The sequence below is a fragment of the Phasianus colchicus genome, chromosome 16 (assembly GCF_987193195.1).
Source record: "Phasianus colchicus chromosome 16, bPhaCol1.hap1.1, whole genome shotgun sequence".
Lineage (NCBI taxonomy): Eukaryota > Metazoa > Chordata > Aves > Galliformes > Phasianidae > Phasianus > Phasianus colchicus.
Genome location: NC_143451.1, coordinates 15,175,326 through 15,188,365, shown reverse-complemented (window position 1 = coordinate 15,188,365; position 13,040 = coordinate 15,175,326). Strand labels below are relative to the sequence as shown.

Here is a 13,040-nt window from a genome sequence, read left to right as displayed (position 1 = left end):
TTAAACAAGGCCAGACTGAACTTCTGGTTGCAGAGAGACACTGTGCAGTCTGTGCAGGGCTGCTGTTACTCTGAGTTGTGTTTTCCACACTGGGTTGCATTTCAGTGCCCAAGGACCGTGTAGGCATCTATAGAACACTCTGACATCCCGGAACAAGTTGTGAGCCTTTGGCAGCGGCTCGGGTTGCTGCTATCTCGGCAGTAGGCAATAAAACCAAGGCTCCTGAGAACAATAGCTTCTTTGCTAGTCTAAGGAGAGGCACATTTTAAACAGTGACTGAATATGACTAAAAATAAGAACTTGACACTGGGGCACAGAGAAGGAAGACAAAGGACACTGCTCCTAACCAGCAGGCTCGCTTACTTACAAACATAGCTTCTCTTTATAAAACCAAAACCAAAGCTGAAATCTGTTCGGCCCTGGAGGACTTTTAGACAAAAACTTGTATTTAGTGGATCAGTTGTTACTTTAGATGATCCATTTTGCGGGTATCACTTAGCAAAGCCCCTCTGAGGTTATGTAATTCCATTCACAGAGGAACTGAGATGCTGGGCTTCCCAAAGGAAATGTGGAAGTTGGATGTGTGAAATAAAAACTGTGAAACCTAACGGTAAATCCCTTCAGTCAAATGAGTATCTCTCATTCAGTGCACCGGATAAATTATGACAGGTGAAAAACCCCAAGCCCAAGTCAGAGGTGGCAAAAATGTCAGCACTGTGTTTAAGAAAAGAAATGGGCCCCAAAACAGGTCAGTATAAATAAATAAATAATCTCCAGGGTACTCTGAAATACTTCATAGCACGAAGAAAAACGTGGCTGAGCAGGAAGCTGATCATAGAAGACAGTCTGCAATGAACAAGGAGTTTATACAGCCTTGAACACTGACTGTGAATTGAGTGTGTTTTGCTGAGCACGTTGAGCTGCAAGTTACTGCTTTTTTGACATGGGAGCTTTGGTGACCAGCTGGGTGGTAACATAAGAAAGAAAAGAAGAAGGAATGTTATGAAAAAATGCTACTTATACAGACTGGAGTGGTCTCAGACTGCTGGAGGTGTAGAGTCTTCCACAGTGGGTGCTGCCATGCCACCGGACTCCTGTGAATAGCACTACCTTTCTGTGAGCAGGTCACCAGCTTCTGCAGTCCCACACCACCTCATTAACTTCACAAAGGGGTCTTTTAAGATGGAGGAAAAAAGACAACATAATTACATAGTCTGCTTTACTGGAAGGACATAGGCTATAGCCTCACCCAAGCAATTCCCTTTTAGAACTGCCTTTTGGATGACTTGCATTTCCAGTAGTGTTTTTACAGCATAAGAAAGAGAAGTATGTTTGTTTTAAGCATTTTCTTTTTTGAAACATATAGCAGAGGAACAGATAAATTACAAGAGGTAGTGAGTTGAGCAAACCTGCGCATAAAATAATCTTTCATAAGAATAAAATGCTGTTTTCACAGCTGTAAATGTATACATCCATATAATTTTAAAATGCAAAATTACTTTTGTTGTGTTTCAGGCTCCTTCCTTTTTGGATTATATAATGAAACACTCAAGTGCTGGACTTGGCAAAGTGGTTTACCTCGTAGCATTGGCAAAAAGAAATCATTCATGCAGCACTGGGCTTGTAACTCATCACATGTGAGAAAGTTAAACTTGGAGTTAGTGTAACCAAAGTGCAGCTGTGTTCTTCACACCGTGTACATTTTGACTGGCTTGTAAAAAGAAAGTAGAAATTCATGACTCTCCTGGGCAGCTTCTTGAGATGACCGAAGAAAACATGATCTGCAACATACTTGGCCACAGCCTGACTCTGAATGGGAAGACAGGCTTTTATCGGACAGCGGAGAAAAGTCAAAGTCAGCTACCTGGAAAAGGAACATTAATGAGAGTGTTTTTAATTCCAGTCATACCAGTTCAAGTGAAACCAGCAAGAATATTCTGGGTTAGAAATGGCACCTGGTCCTCAACCAGTTTCTATCAGAAATCAATTCAAAGTTGGTGACAGATTCATACCAGTTGGACACAAGGATTGCAGCAGCCCTCCTACAGGTCCATTTATGCATATTGTGGCAGGATGCTACCTGTATTAGGTACTTTCCAAAGGGCCAAGGAGCTATCTTTGACTTGGGAGCTCATGCCTTATAAATATGAAAATGTAAAAAGCTACACAAGGGAGATGGAAGGACACCAGCAGAGATGAGGGTCACATACTAAGCTAAGGTGACAATTTAGTGTCACTTTAGTTAACATAACCATCCTTTTTTTACTGTTCCATATCCCTTTGCATCATCCCTCTGCTTTCTTCCATGTAACCACTCCAGATACATCCTCTGGAAGGTATACTTCAATTCAAGCACATGCTTAGAAACTTTAACTAACTAGACATGACAGCCCTGGGAACATGAATTGCAGTTTTATTTCTCCAGAAGCCTGTTGGATGTTTTTCTCCATGCCTGTTGTTTAAACTCTGCCAGCTCACACAGATACCAGAGAAATGCTCCCTCCCACTCTGTTTGCCTGAGGATGAAAGAAGAGACATAGCTGAAAGCTATCTAATTACTATCCCAGCTCAAAGTAATACCTCCACAAGGTCTTTCTGTTGTGTGTTACTTCGAAAGGTCGTGTACAGCACCAGTCCTACCATCACTAAAACCAGGGCGATGCACAGCAGGACAAAGAAGGCTGGCTGGATTCCTGGGAAAGAGCACAAGGGGACATTCCTGGAGTGATACAATACACTGAGAAGAGGTAACAGAAGAAAAAGATGTTTTAGGAGAACTCTTCACATTTTTACAACAAAGGATGTGTATGCATCAGGGAACAGTTTTTTCAGCCTAGATTACTTCAGATCTTTCTACAATCAGAAAAGTAGGAATATGGGATTGCAAGGGTCAGCTTAAACAGGCTAAAAAAGCTGTTTAAGTTTTAGCCCTAACTCCCAAGGGTGTCTGTACCTCTGTCATGCCCTGAATGGGTAGTGAGGAATCTTGATAAACATCATCTTTGAAACAGCTGGTAGCCCTTAGCAAAGAGGATTCTACCTCTTTGCCCTGACTTTACACTACTGCCTCCTGCAGTGAGCAATCCTACATGTATAGAAGTGCTGTCCCAGTGGGATGTTCTGTAACTGTTCTGTTAGCACAGTCTATCTGACTCCTGGCCAGGTCCTCTTTCTCAGATGAATCAGAGCCCACGAAGGGCAGCAAACAGGGTGGCCTGCAGGGACTGCTGGCTGAGGGAACAGAAACATGTAATGAAATGGAGATGTAGAGAAAACTGCCCTTAAAAAATACTAAAAAGAATTCAGGCTGCTTAATTAAGGGAGTGCTACAGCCACTTATGTTTTTGCACTTATCCTCTCTAACTGCGAGAGAGAGAGACTATTTAAACTGAAAAACATGTAATTTAAATCTTCCCAGGGAACACATTAGCTTCAAGACACTCTTGAGACTAAGGGTTCAGCAGGATACAAAAAGCTCAGAGCAATTACAGTAGGCACAATATAAGCTTTCCCTTCTCTTTATGCTTCCAGAAACCTCAGCAGCTGCAAGTTAATGCCCCGACGTGCTTGAGACAGGCAGAATCCTGGACAATCGGGAACGTCTGTGCTGCAGCTCACCTGTCGGCCACACTTTTATCTCACGGTAGGTCTGCAGCATCGTCACGCCGTTCTGCACTCGGACGCTGAGGCAGTACTGCCCGGCGTCACTGAAGGTATGGCTGAGGTTGTAGCAGGAGCCGGTGATCGCCACCAGATGGCACTTTTCGCCTTCTAACGGAATGCACTCGGACTTTATGAGCCAGCATAATGCCAGTGGTGGGCTGAAGTGACATTTAGGAACAAACAAACCACAACAGCGCATTAAAAGCTCCAAAATTTTCAGCTAAAAGCTGATGAATCACTGGGATAAAACTGTAAAATAACTTAGAAAATAATACGGTTCATCTAACTACAAATAGAGAAGTAATTAACAGCACAATTACTTGGTTCATAGTGTTTGTCCATTGAAAAAAGGTCTTTGTGATGCTTTTATAACAGCAGCCCTTTCAGCTGAAAGCTAAATACCTGTGTGGGTCATAGGCAGGCCATTGTGCATAGCAAACCCATGTCCTGCTCTAACAGAGATAAAAGCAATCTTTTTTTCCCCCCCTCTTCTAGGGGAATATAGGTTGGTTTTCTTTGTTCTTTTCACAGTGGAGATCACTGTGCTACTGAAGTACACCCGAGACTTCTGAGTTAACAAAAAAAAAAAAAAGAAAGAAAGAAAAGAATGTAAATTGACCTCTGCACAATGGACTAACAGTTAGGATATTTAAATAACTTGCAAGGATCTTGGTATTCCCTTACAAAAACAGAAAGCTTTTTAGCTGTTACCAGGCTCTCTAGGTACAATCCACATTATGTCTGCACGCATTCTCACTGCATCTAGCTGATGCCATTTATTTACACTGTCAGGTCCTTGCTCCGACTGATTCTGCTTGGACTCCCCCTACACACTATGGACTTTGATTCTGATAACAGAGCTTTTCTTTACACTGTTTTACTAGTATTTTGTTCCTAATCTGCTCAGGGTAGTCTCTGGTAAGAAAGCAGCATGTTTATGTGTTTGATAACACATCTCTCAAGCCTTTGTTGTTGGTTTTGTCACAAACTGCTGTCACAGCAGTCCCAGCCCTGCTGCTAGAGGATAGGTCTGGCAAGCATTGATGGCCATCTTAGAGTCAAGCCTGGTAGCCTGTAATGTTTTTTTTTAACTATTCATATTTTCTTGCATGCCATTTGCAATTTCCAGTCTGCCAAAGAGCAGTTCCTTGCTGAATGCAAACTGTGCTGCTCTGTGTATCTGTGCCACTTATGTCTTTGGTACACAGCTGCATTGGGCGCTGCTCCCTCTGTCCTACACCCCTACCAGCAGCCCTGCCCTTTTTTGGTTTGTTTTTGGAAATCCACTGTTAGGCAAAATCCGCTCCCTGCGGCAGAGCACAGAGGAGTTACTCTTCTGGAGAATAAACTACTTAGTGATCATGGAGATTTCTATGGTGAAGGCACCTTCCCGAGTCCTTCAAACATACTTATGTATGCTTCTGCTATGTGAGAAACTCTCACATGTTCTAAATGCCGCAGCATTAAAGAGCTTGTGCTCGGATCAAGGTGCTCCTGAGTCTCCTACATTCCTACAATGGTAAATGATTAGTTACCCAAGTTGGACTTTTCCCAGCTCATCACGTTGCAATGTGACATTTCCCTTTTCCTCTCCTTCCTTGACTCATCTCTCTTCAACAGCTTCATCTTTCTCTGGACTTTTCCTTGCAAAGATGACTTTAAAAACAAAACAAAACACCCTTTTCTCACTGCGTGGTGCCCCCCTCTCTTATTCATCTTATGGCAGCCTTTACTTTGTCAGACTGATTTCTGAAACTCACCACTCCCAAGTGCCAGTCAAGGGCTGCTTCCATTCAACAGCACTCTGAATACAGTTTAATTTAATTATGAGGAAATTAACTGGTCAAAGATAAAAATTCAAAAGAGAGTTTTAAAATGTCATTGTTTCCACTGTCTTTCTCTGGCAAGTTTTCTTTCAACATTCTATTTACAAAAGGATAAAGATAACCTTTGCTTTCTATATGAGGATTTGCTGAGGAGATGAACATTTTAACACCCTACTTTTCTGCACAGATGTGGGCTCTGTCAGACTCTCAGAGTTCATGGTATTTTAAGTCAAGAAAAAAAAATGTTCAACTGTTCAAAAAGACTTTAAGAAACAGTTCTGTGGGGTGCAAGTGACTTTTGAGGAAATAGAGGAGGAAAAAAAGCTTAGATAAAGTGTTTTGTGAAAAGCAGTAGTGTTTGCTACTTACGTGCCATTGATGTGAAGAGATAAACTCAAGTTTTCCATGACGTGAGTCTCCCTGGAGCCCACTATGTGAATGCTTTTAACAGCATCTGAGGGGAAGAAAGCCAGCATATCACATGGAATACAAACCTGAAATTCAGTGTGTTTCCAATAAACGTTTCATCTCTTAGACCATGCAGATGTGAGCTGCATCTCTCATACAAACAACACCTTCCTCACACCCCAAAGAAAGAAACCTACTGGTAGAGTTGTTACAAGTTTTTGGAACGCTTTGTGATTTCTTTTTAGAATATAATCAGATACTTCAACAATCCCGTGCATTATTATGTGTGTTTGTTTACAACTGATCAGATCGATGGAACTTTCATAACACTTGTTTTAACAGATGTATTTTTTAGGGATATTCATCATAAATTAAAGAAACAGATCCTCCGTAAGTATGATAAACAAATTATTTGAAGCTTTGAGTATATTTGAGGCTGTTACGAAAGACAGTGGAACTTCTAAGGAATGAAAAAGAAACAGAAGATTTTAGATTTTTTGTGAACCAGAATGGTGCAAAATCCATTTTAGAATGCAAACTCTTCATTGAAAAATACTGACCAGTTCATCCACTTGAATCAGCACCCATGTTGTGTTACCACCTTAAAAACCTACCACCTAGATTGCATCATTACATACATATAACATTTTATTTTGAGTGTGCAAAATGTTTTATAATTACCTAGCAGCTCCAGAGCAGTGGTAAAATCACCAGTTTTCTGCACAGTTTCTGTTTCATGTATGATGCTTCCAATTTGCTCCCATTCCGCTACGACTTTGAGATGCACTGTGCGGTTCCCCATGGTGGAGTAGTTACAGTAGACAAAGGGCTCCTTGGTAATCTGATAAACTCTGTGTGCAATACGAAAATAAAAAAAAATTATCAAGTACTTGCTTATTTCTGATTTAACATTGAAAAAGGAGTATTTTCTTTAAAGCCAGTGGTAGTCAGCTATGATTCTAATTCTCCCTTATGTCCTCATCAATAAGGATTAATGTCTGTTGCACTTCGTAGGTGTAAAACCAGTAAAACTCTCGTCAGTATCAGACTCACGGTGTATTTATGAAACCAAGGATAGTGCTACAGGACTTAACAAAATGGAATAGGAACAGACAATAAAAGATGAAAACTCATTAAAACAGGTGGACTACAGCTAATTGAAGTATTGAAAAGGAAAAATAAAAGATTTTTTTTAAAAAAGAAAGGAAGATAGAAAGAAAGATGCAGCATTCAAACACTGGACCTTATTTTTCTATTTGTGTACACTTGTTTGTGCTGGACATAAATTTGTACTCAAGAGAAGGCAAATAGCTGGACATCTTTCACCCTCCCTGCTGCGGGGTCATACCAGTGGGCAAAGGCGTGCGTGCTGTCCTGTGTATTAATCAGGATTTCCCTCTAGATGAGCAGCTGAGTGAGAGGCACCTTGAGTATTCATTAAAGAGAACAAAGTAACCACACCTACCCATCCCCAAAATCCCAGTTGTAGACAAATGAAGCTGACTTGAAGTAATCACTTGGATCATGAAGGCAGAAAGAAATCCGTGTCACAGCACCCATAGAAGAGCTGGAACCATGCTTGATAAATCTGCTGTCTTCTATCTGGGCAATGGTAAGATTCCCCGTGACGAATTCTGCAGAAAATTAAGGTAGACAAAGAATGACAGCACATATCACTTTCACAGGATGTGTGTACTGACACATGACTTAAAATACACAGCATAAGTCTTTCTGTGCCCCGTCCAAACAGTTAAGTGCATTTTTTATCTATTACTCAATGTTGCTACACGTGATGAGATTCCTTGACTTATGGAAGGTTACACAGTGGGACAAGATGAAGCTTCTAATAGGACTAAGAGAAAAAATCCTGGACCGACTGAGATAGGTAGCCTCCAGCACAGCCCAGCTGGTACAGTGCTGGCCAAAACCGCCTGCAACGAAGGCCTACACAAATCAAACTGCTGGTGGAAGCCATTTACGTCTGGCTTTCATTTCGTGATGCTAGCAAGGGCAGCAGCAATTCTGCTTTACCTGTGATCTGAAGCATGGTGACGTTCCTAGCAACCGGCCGACATAACCAGCAGTTTCTGTGAGTCACCCAGACAGATACGGGAAAGGTCCCAGGAAATTCACCAGTCACGTTAATTACGGACTTAAACCGCTGCTCGGATTTCTCTATCAAGATCAGAGGAGCATAAATCCAGTTAAAGTGATACAAGTTTGATACAGTGCTGTCGTTCTTCGTCCTCAGAGTGGCGTGAAGAGTGGCTTGTGCTCCTGTTGTGATGGGACCATTGTTGGTGATTTCCAGACCATACTCCTCTGTGGATTTCAGAAGCAGGACAAAAAAGAGAAATCTTGTAAATACGTGCACCTTACCTAGGCAGCTGTGGTTATGTGACTCACAGCACTAACTTAAAACTGCCACCTTTTTGCCATTTAAAAACCTGGAATAGGAACTGTTGTGTGCAAATATGCATGCAAACATTAAACATCTGTTAGAAGGGGTCCTAGAGGTGTCAACAGTAGGAGGGAGCCTCTGATTAGAACATCCCAAAAACTCTGAGGAGTTTTTACAGATACAGTTAGGCTATAGCTGTAGGTCCAGTGTCACTAATGGTCTAACAGTGCCATCACTGAGCTTCCAGCTACTGGAAGAAGGCCACGTTCAGCTCTAATCTTGGTTGTTCCAATTAACTTGTAATTAAGCACAACTCACCCTAACCCAAGAAGCTGAAATGCAAGTGAAGGAGAAAGCAAAACTTTTCAATAATATCCCATCCACACCTTTTTGATTTCTGCAGTGCCAGTGAGGAGCAGAGTGAAGAAGCCAAAGGTGAGGATTCAGAACAATCCTTTGCGGCTACAGAAAACAGAAGTTACCAGGTTGGCCTCAAGAAACCTCTCGCTGGGCAAACCATTGTCCTATAGAACATATGGACTTCCAAAGCCAGGTAAGATTTCATTCGATTGCTTCCCCTGTCAGCAATACTGAACAGCTCAACCTCCTCCTAACTGAGTGCAAAACATCAGTACAGCCATTTCTTCTCTATAATCTATAAGGAGACTCCACAGCCTCTCTGGGCAGCCTTTTCCAGTGCTCTGTCACCCTCAAAGTGAAGAAATTTTTCCTCATGTTTGTGTGGAATTTCCTATGCCCAGTTAGTGCCCATTGCCCCTTGTTCTGCCACTGGACGGGATTGAAAAGAGCCTGGAAATGAATGTAAATGAAATTTACTGAGCAGATGGTGAGGCTGTGGCATAGGCTGCCCATCCTTGGAGGTACCTGAGGCTGCGGATGGGGCCCTGGGCAGCCTGAGCTGCTGGGGAGCAGCCAGCCCATGGCCAGGGGTTGGGACTGGATGGGCTCTAAGGTACCTTCCAACCTAAACTATTTTATGGTGAAATGATCTGCTAAATCAAAACACAACAGCCACTGCAAGCTCTGAAGTGGGTCAGAGCTGCGAAGGGAATCTGGTGGTTTGCCACCCTGAGCAGTTCTCTGCCCAGCTGTTCTCTCATGGGGGGCAATGCTAAGCAGAGCTGTGCAGCTGTGCGGTTCCCTCACTCTCCCAGCAGCTAACAGACTGCTCACGGGGACAGGAGGGGGCAGCGGGGGCAGCTAACCCCTGCACTGCCTTTCCCGCAGCCCTCTGGCTGGGATGGGGGAGGAGCCCAGAGCATCCATGTAGTGCCCTCACGTTATTCCAGGGATTGCAGGTTCCGAGCAAATTTGGATGCAAATGAATGGTGAAAAACAACTTTCACAGTACCGACCACACTAGAATTCCTCTGTTGCCCCCATACAGGGCAAGGAACAGCTGTGAGTTTGTTCAGCTTTTGGAATTCATAGAGGAAAATGTGATTTAATGAAACCGAGTGCTGCGAGGCTCCAGCTCTCTAGAAGGTTCAGGACGTCTTCCGCTTCTTCTTAGCGAGACTTGCGGAAAAAAACAGCCGCCTCGCGGTTATCTACCGCACTTCTCCTTGAGGCTCCCGCCGGGCTCTGCCCAGCCAGTGCCTCCCCCGCGGGCACGGAGCTCAGCAGCGCTCCGCGGTCCCTTCCACCTTTCCGACCCGCGCAGCGCGAGGCCAAAGCGGGAGCCGCAGGCTGCCGGAGCGCAGCGTGAAGCAGAAACGCTTCCCGGCTTCGGGCAACCATCAGCCCCCGGCCGGCCCAGCTCCCCGAGGTGACGCGGCCCGTCCCCCCTCCGCCCCGCCGTCCGCGCAGCCCCGCGCCCGAGCGCCTCTCCATCTCCCGGGGCCGCGGCCCCTTCCCCCCGTTACCCGGCGCCGTGGCGGCACGGCCGAGCAGCAGCAGCACGGCGGGCAGCAGCACGCAGCTCAGCCGCAGCATGACGGGCGCTCAGCGCCGGGCGCTGCCCCCGAGGCCGCCCGCGGTACTGCGGCGCTCCGTCCGTCCGTCCGTCCGTCCGCCCCCGGGGCCGCTCCCCCTCGGCAGCGCCCAACCACCCCCGGGGGGACGGGCCCCGCGGGGCCGCGCCGTCACAAATCTAGCGGCAGGCAGCCCGGGGCCGTCCCCATCCAGCGGCCCTGCCCGCCGCAGCTCCGTGAGCCGCGGGGCTCCGTCCGAGCACAGCCGCTCCGAGCTCCTCGCGGCGCTGCCCGGCTCCGCGGGTGGGGGCGCGCCGCGCAGCGGGGGCGGTGCGCGAGGAGCCCCGAGCGCAGCGTGCGCCCGAATGAACCCGCGGGGCGGTCCGGCCGTGCGCCGCACCTGGCTGCGCGTCCCGCTGCCCGCGGCCGCAGCGCTGGGGCGGACGCTCCGCGGAGAGGCCCGGCGGCGCCGCGCAGCCCGGGGCAGCGCCGTTCCCCGCGCACCGTGGCGGCGCTGCGCTGCGCTCCGCCCGGGGGTGCGCGCGAGGCGGGCGGCGGGAGGAGGCGGCCGGAACTGAGCTCGGGAGCTTCCGTTGCGCCCATGCGCCGCCGCCGGGCTCCGGCAGCAACAAAGGAGGGAGCCGGGGGGCCGCGGGGTGAGCAGCGCGGGGGCGGCGGGCCGGGCCCGGCGGCGGGGCGGGCCGGGGCGAAGCGGCGGGCGGCGGGGCCCGGAACGGAGGAGGAGGAAGGGCCGCCATCCGGCATTTCCGCGCTCGGAGGCCTCGGGCCGCGGGGAGCGCCGGCGCGGCCGGTCGTTCCGTGCCCGTGTCGGCGGGGCGGCGCGGCTCGGCGGGGATGGGGGCGGCGTGATGGCGGCGGCGGGGAGCGCCGGGCGGCGCAGGTAAGCGGCCGCGAGCGGCGGCGGGGCCGGAGCCGGAGGCTGAGGATCGAGCGGTGTCCGAACGCGGGTGGCTCTGCAGGCGGGAAGGGCCGCGAGCGGCGGCTGCTGGCAGCCGTGGTGCGGGGCGCTGTGGGATGCGGGCGGGTCGGAGGGCAGAGCGGCGGACGCAGGAGGCGCCGATGCTGACACGGATCGCGGAGCCCGGAGTGGTGCCGTAGGAAGGGAACTCGGGGGTCACCCGGTTCCGTCTCTTTGCTGTGGGCGGGGCTGCCGGCTCCCAAACCGGGCAGCGGCTCCGGCTGCCCATCCGTGCCCTCGGCGCCTCCGGGGATGGGGCAGCACAGCTCAGCACAGCACGTCACCGATCTCTTAGAGAAAAATGTCCCCGATGTCTAGCCTAAATCTCCCGTCTTTCAGTTTCAAGCCGTTCCCCCTTATCCTGTCACTGTCTACTCGTGTAAAAAGTCAGTTTCCCACTGGTTTATACCCTCCCTTTAAGTACTGGAGGCTGCCCTTGGGTCTCCCTACAGCCTGCTCTTCTCCAGGCTGCACGCCCCCGGCTCCCTCACCTGTCCCTGTCCAACCTCTGAGCATCTCTGTGCCCACACCAGCAGCTCCCATCCCTGCTGAGCTGTGGCCCCAGGCCTGGGTGCAGTGTTCCGGGTGAGGCCTCAGAGCAGATGCAGAGAGGGCAGATGGAAGAGCTGGGTTGCCTTGGCTGTTTGGAGGTTTGTACCTGTGCTCCTGGGTGCTGTACACTCCAGGCATTGTTCACGTGGGCCTGCAGAGATGTGCCCTGTGACTCTGGGAGTGAGATGTGTCCTCTTCAGTATGTTAGAAGAATGGGTTTAGGTGATATGATGACTGTAATTAAACAGATGTGTAAAGTAACACACACATATATTTTGTAGGTGTGTTGATCTTGATTTTATGTAGAGAAAGCTGATCCTCCCTCCTCCAAGATGGCATTTGTTTCAACACAAGGGCCCACAGTGGTGGACCAAACCACTCTGATGAAAAAGTACCTTCAGTTTGTGGCTGCTCTTACAGATGTCAATACACGTAAGATACAATTTTTTCCATATTGTAAGTTAAGCCATAAAATCAGTTTTGAACTGGAGGGGAGCCTTAAAGCTCATCTAGTGTAACTCCCCACACTGAGCAGGGACACTGACAGCTCCATCAGTGCTCTGATCCATCCCCTGAGCTTGGATGTCTGCAAGGACAGGGCATGGCCAACATTCTGTGCACCCTGTGCCACTGCCTCACTATCCTTATTGTAAAAAACATTTTCCTTACATTCAATCTAGATTTCCCATCTTCTAGTTTGAAACCATTTCTCCTTCCTTGTCTTATCAGAACAGACTGCTAATAGAATCACAGAAACATTTGTTTCACAAATGTCTGAATATTGTTAAAAAAATTGACAAATGCGTGCTAAATTCACTTTAAATTTTGTTAAAATATTGATTTTTGAAGAAGCAAAGTGATGAATAATATTTCCTTGAGCCAAAGAGAGAGTGAGTTGTGTGTGTGTGGTTGTTTGACAGGGATGTCTGTGAGAATTGTGTGCTTATAATTTGGCGGTGACAGCTAAACTGATAAGATCTGATTGCTTCTTTCATCAGTGAGCCTGGTACTTGCTTTCATGATTTAGCTTTGTATTTATTTACTTTTTTGTTTGAATTTCCTTTTTCAGCCGATGAAACCAAATTGAAAATGATGCAAGAAGTCAGTGAGAATTTTGAGGTAATTATTAAAAAAAAAGCTGTCCAGGATGGCAGTCCTTATGGTGCTTCGTGTCTGTCAGTTTTGACATCTGATATTATGCAGTTAGAAGATCGTGTATTATTGTTGGGAGTTGTAAGTTCTACTATAAATCACGTTACTGCTGCGTTTAGCAACTA

At 47.4% G+C, this 13,040-nt stretch overlaps 2 protein-coding genes across 6 annotated transcripts in view; one reads left to right on the top strand and one right to left on the bottom strand.

The window, feature by feature from the left end:
• Positions 1 to 951: 951 nt before the first annotated feature.
• Positions 952 to 10,269, bottom strand: TMEM130 (transmembrane protein 130). Its single transcript, XM_031606624.2, has 8 exons — positions 10,185 to 10,269; positions 7,929 to 8,219; positions 7,363 to 7,531; positions 6,579 to 6,748; positions 5,859 to 5,943; positions 3,619 to 3,821; positions 2,581 to 2,693; positions 952 to 1,864 (listed from the first exon to the last, which is right to left on the bottom strand). The coding sequence occupies exons 1-8, from the start codon at positions 10,252 to 10,254 to the stop codon at positions 1,688 to 1,690; spliced, it is 1,278 nt and encodes a 425-aa protein (XP_031462484.1). The 5' UTR covers positions 10,255 to 10,269; the 3' UTR covers positions 952 to 1,687.
• A 539-nt stretch (positions 10,270 to 10,808) lies between these two features.
• The window catches only part of TRRAP (transformation/transcription domain associated protein), a 75,460-nt gene continuing 73,228 nt past the window's right edge, over positions 10,809 to 13,040 (top strand). For 4 of the 5 annotated variants that reach the window (XM_031606868.2, XM_031606866.2, XM_031606867.2 and 1 more), the window contains exons 1-3: positions 10,809 to 10,888; positions 12,045 to 12,195; positions 12,833 to 12,882. In XM_031606868.2, the coding sequence (XP_031462728.2) occupies positions 12,096 to 12,195; positions 12,833 to 12,882 (150 nt within the window). In that variant the 5' untranslated portion in view covers positions 10,809 to 10,888; positions 12,045 to 12,095. Of the gene's footprint in view, positions 10,889 to 10,980; positions 11,134 to 12,044; positions 12,196 to 12,832; positions 12,883 to 13,040 lie in introns of those variants that run through there. The other variant, XM_031606865.2, reaches the window with a different exon arrangement.

Excerpts from the sequence above, each read along its gene's own strand:
- TMEM130 (XM_031606624.2), bottom strand. The coding sequence starts at position 10,254 with ATGCTGCGGCTGAGCTGCGTGCTGCTGCCCGCCGTGCTGCTGCTGCTC. Across the intron at positions 5,944-6,578 it reads CACTGCTCTGGAGCTGCTAG|ATGCTGTTAAAAGCATTCAC; the intron begins GTAATTATAAAA and ends TCTTCCCCTCAG. Across the intron at positions 2,694-3,618 it reads GATAAAAGTGTGGCCGACAG|GAATCCAGCCAGCCTTCTTT; the intron begins GTGAGCTGCAGC and ends GCTCTTTCCCAG.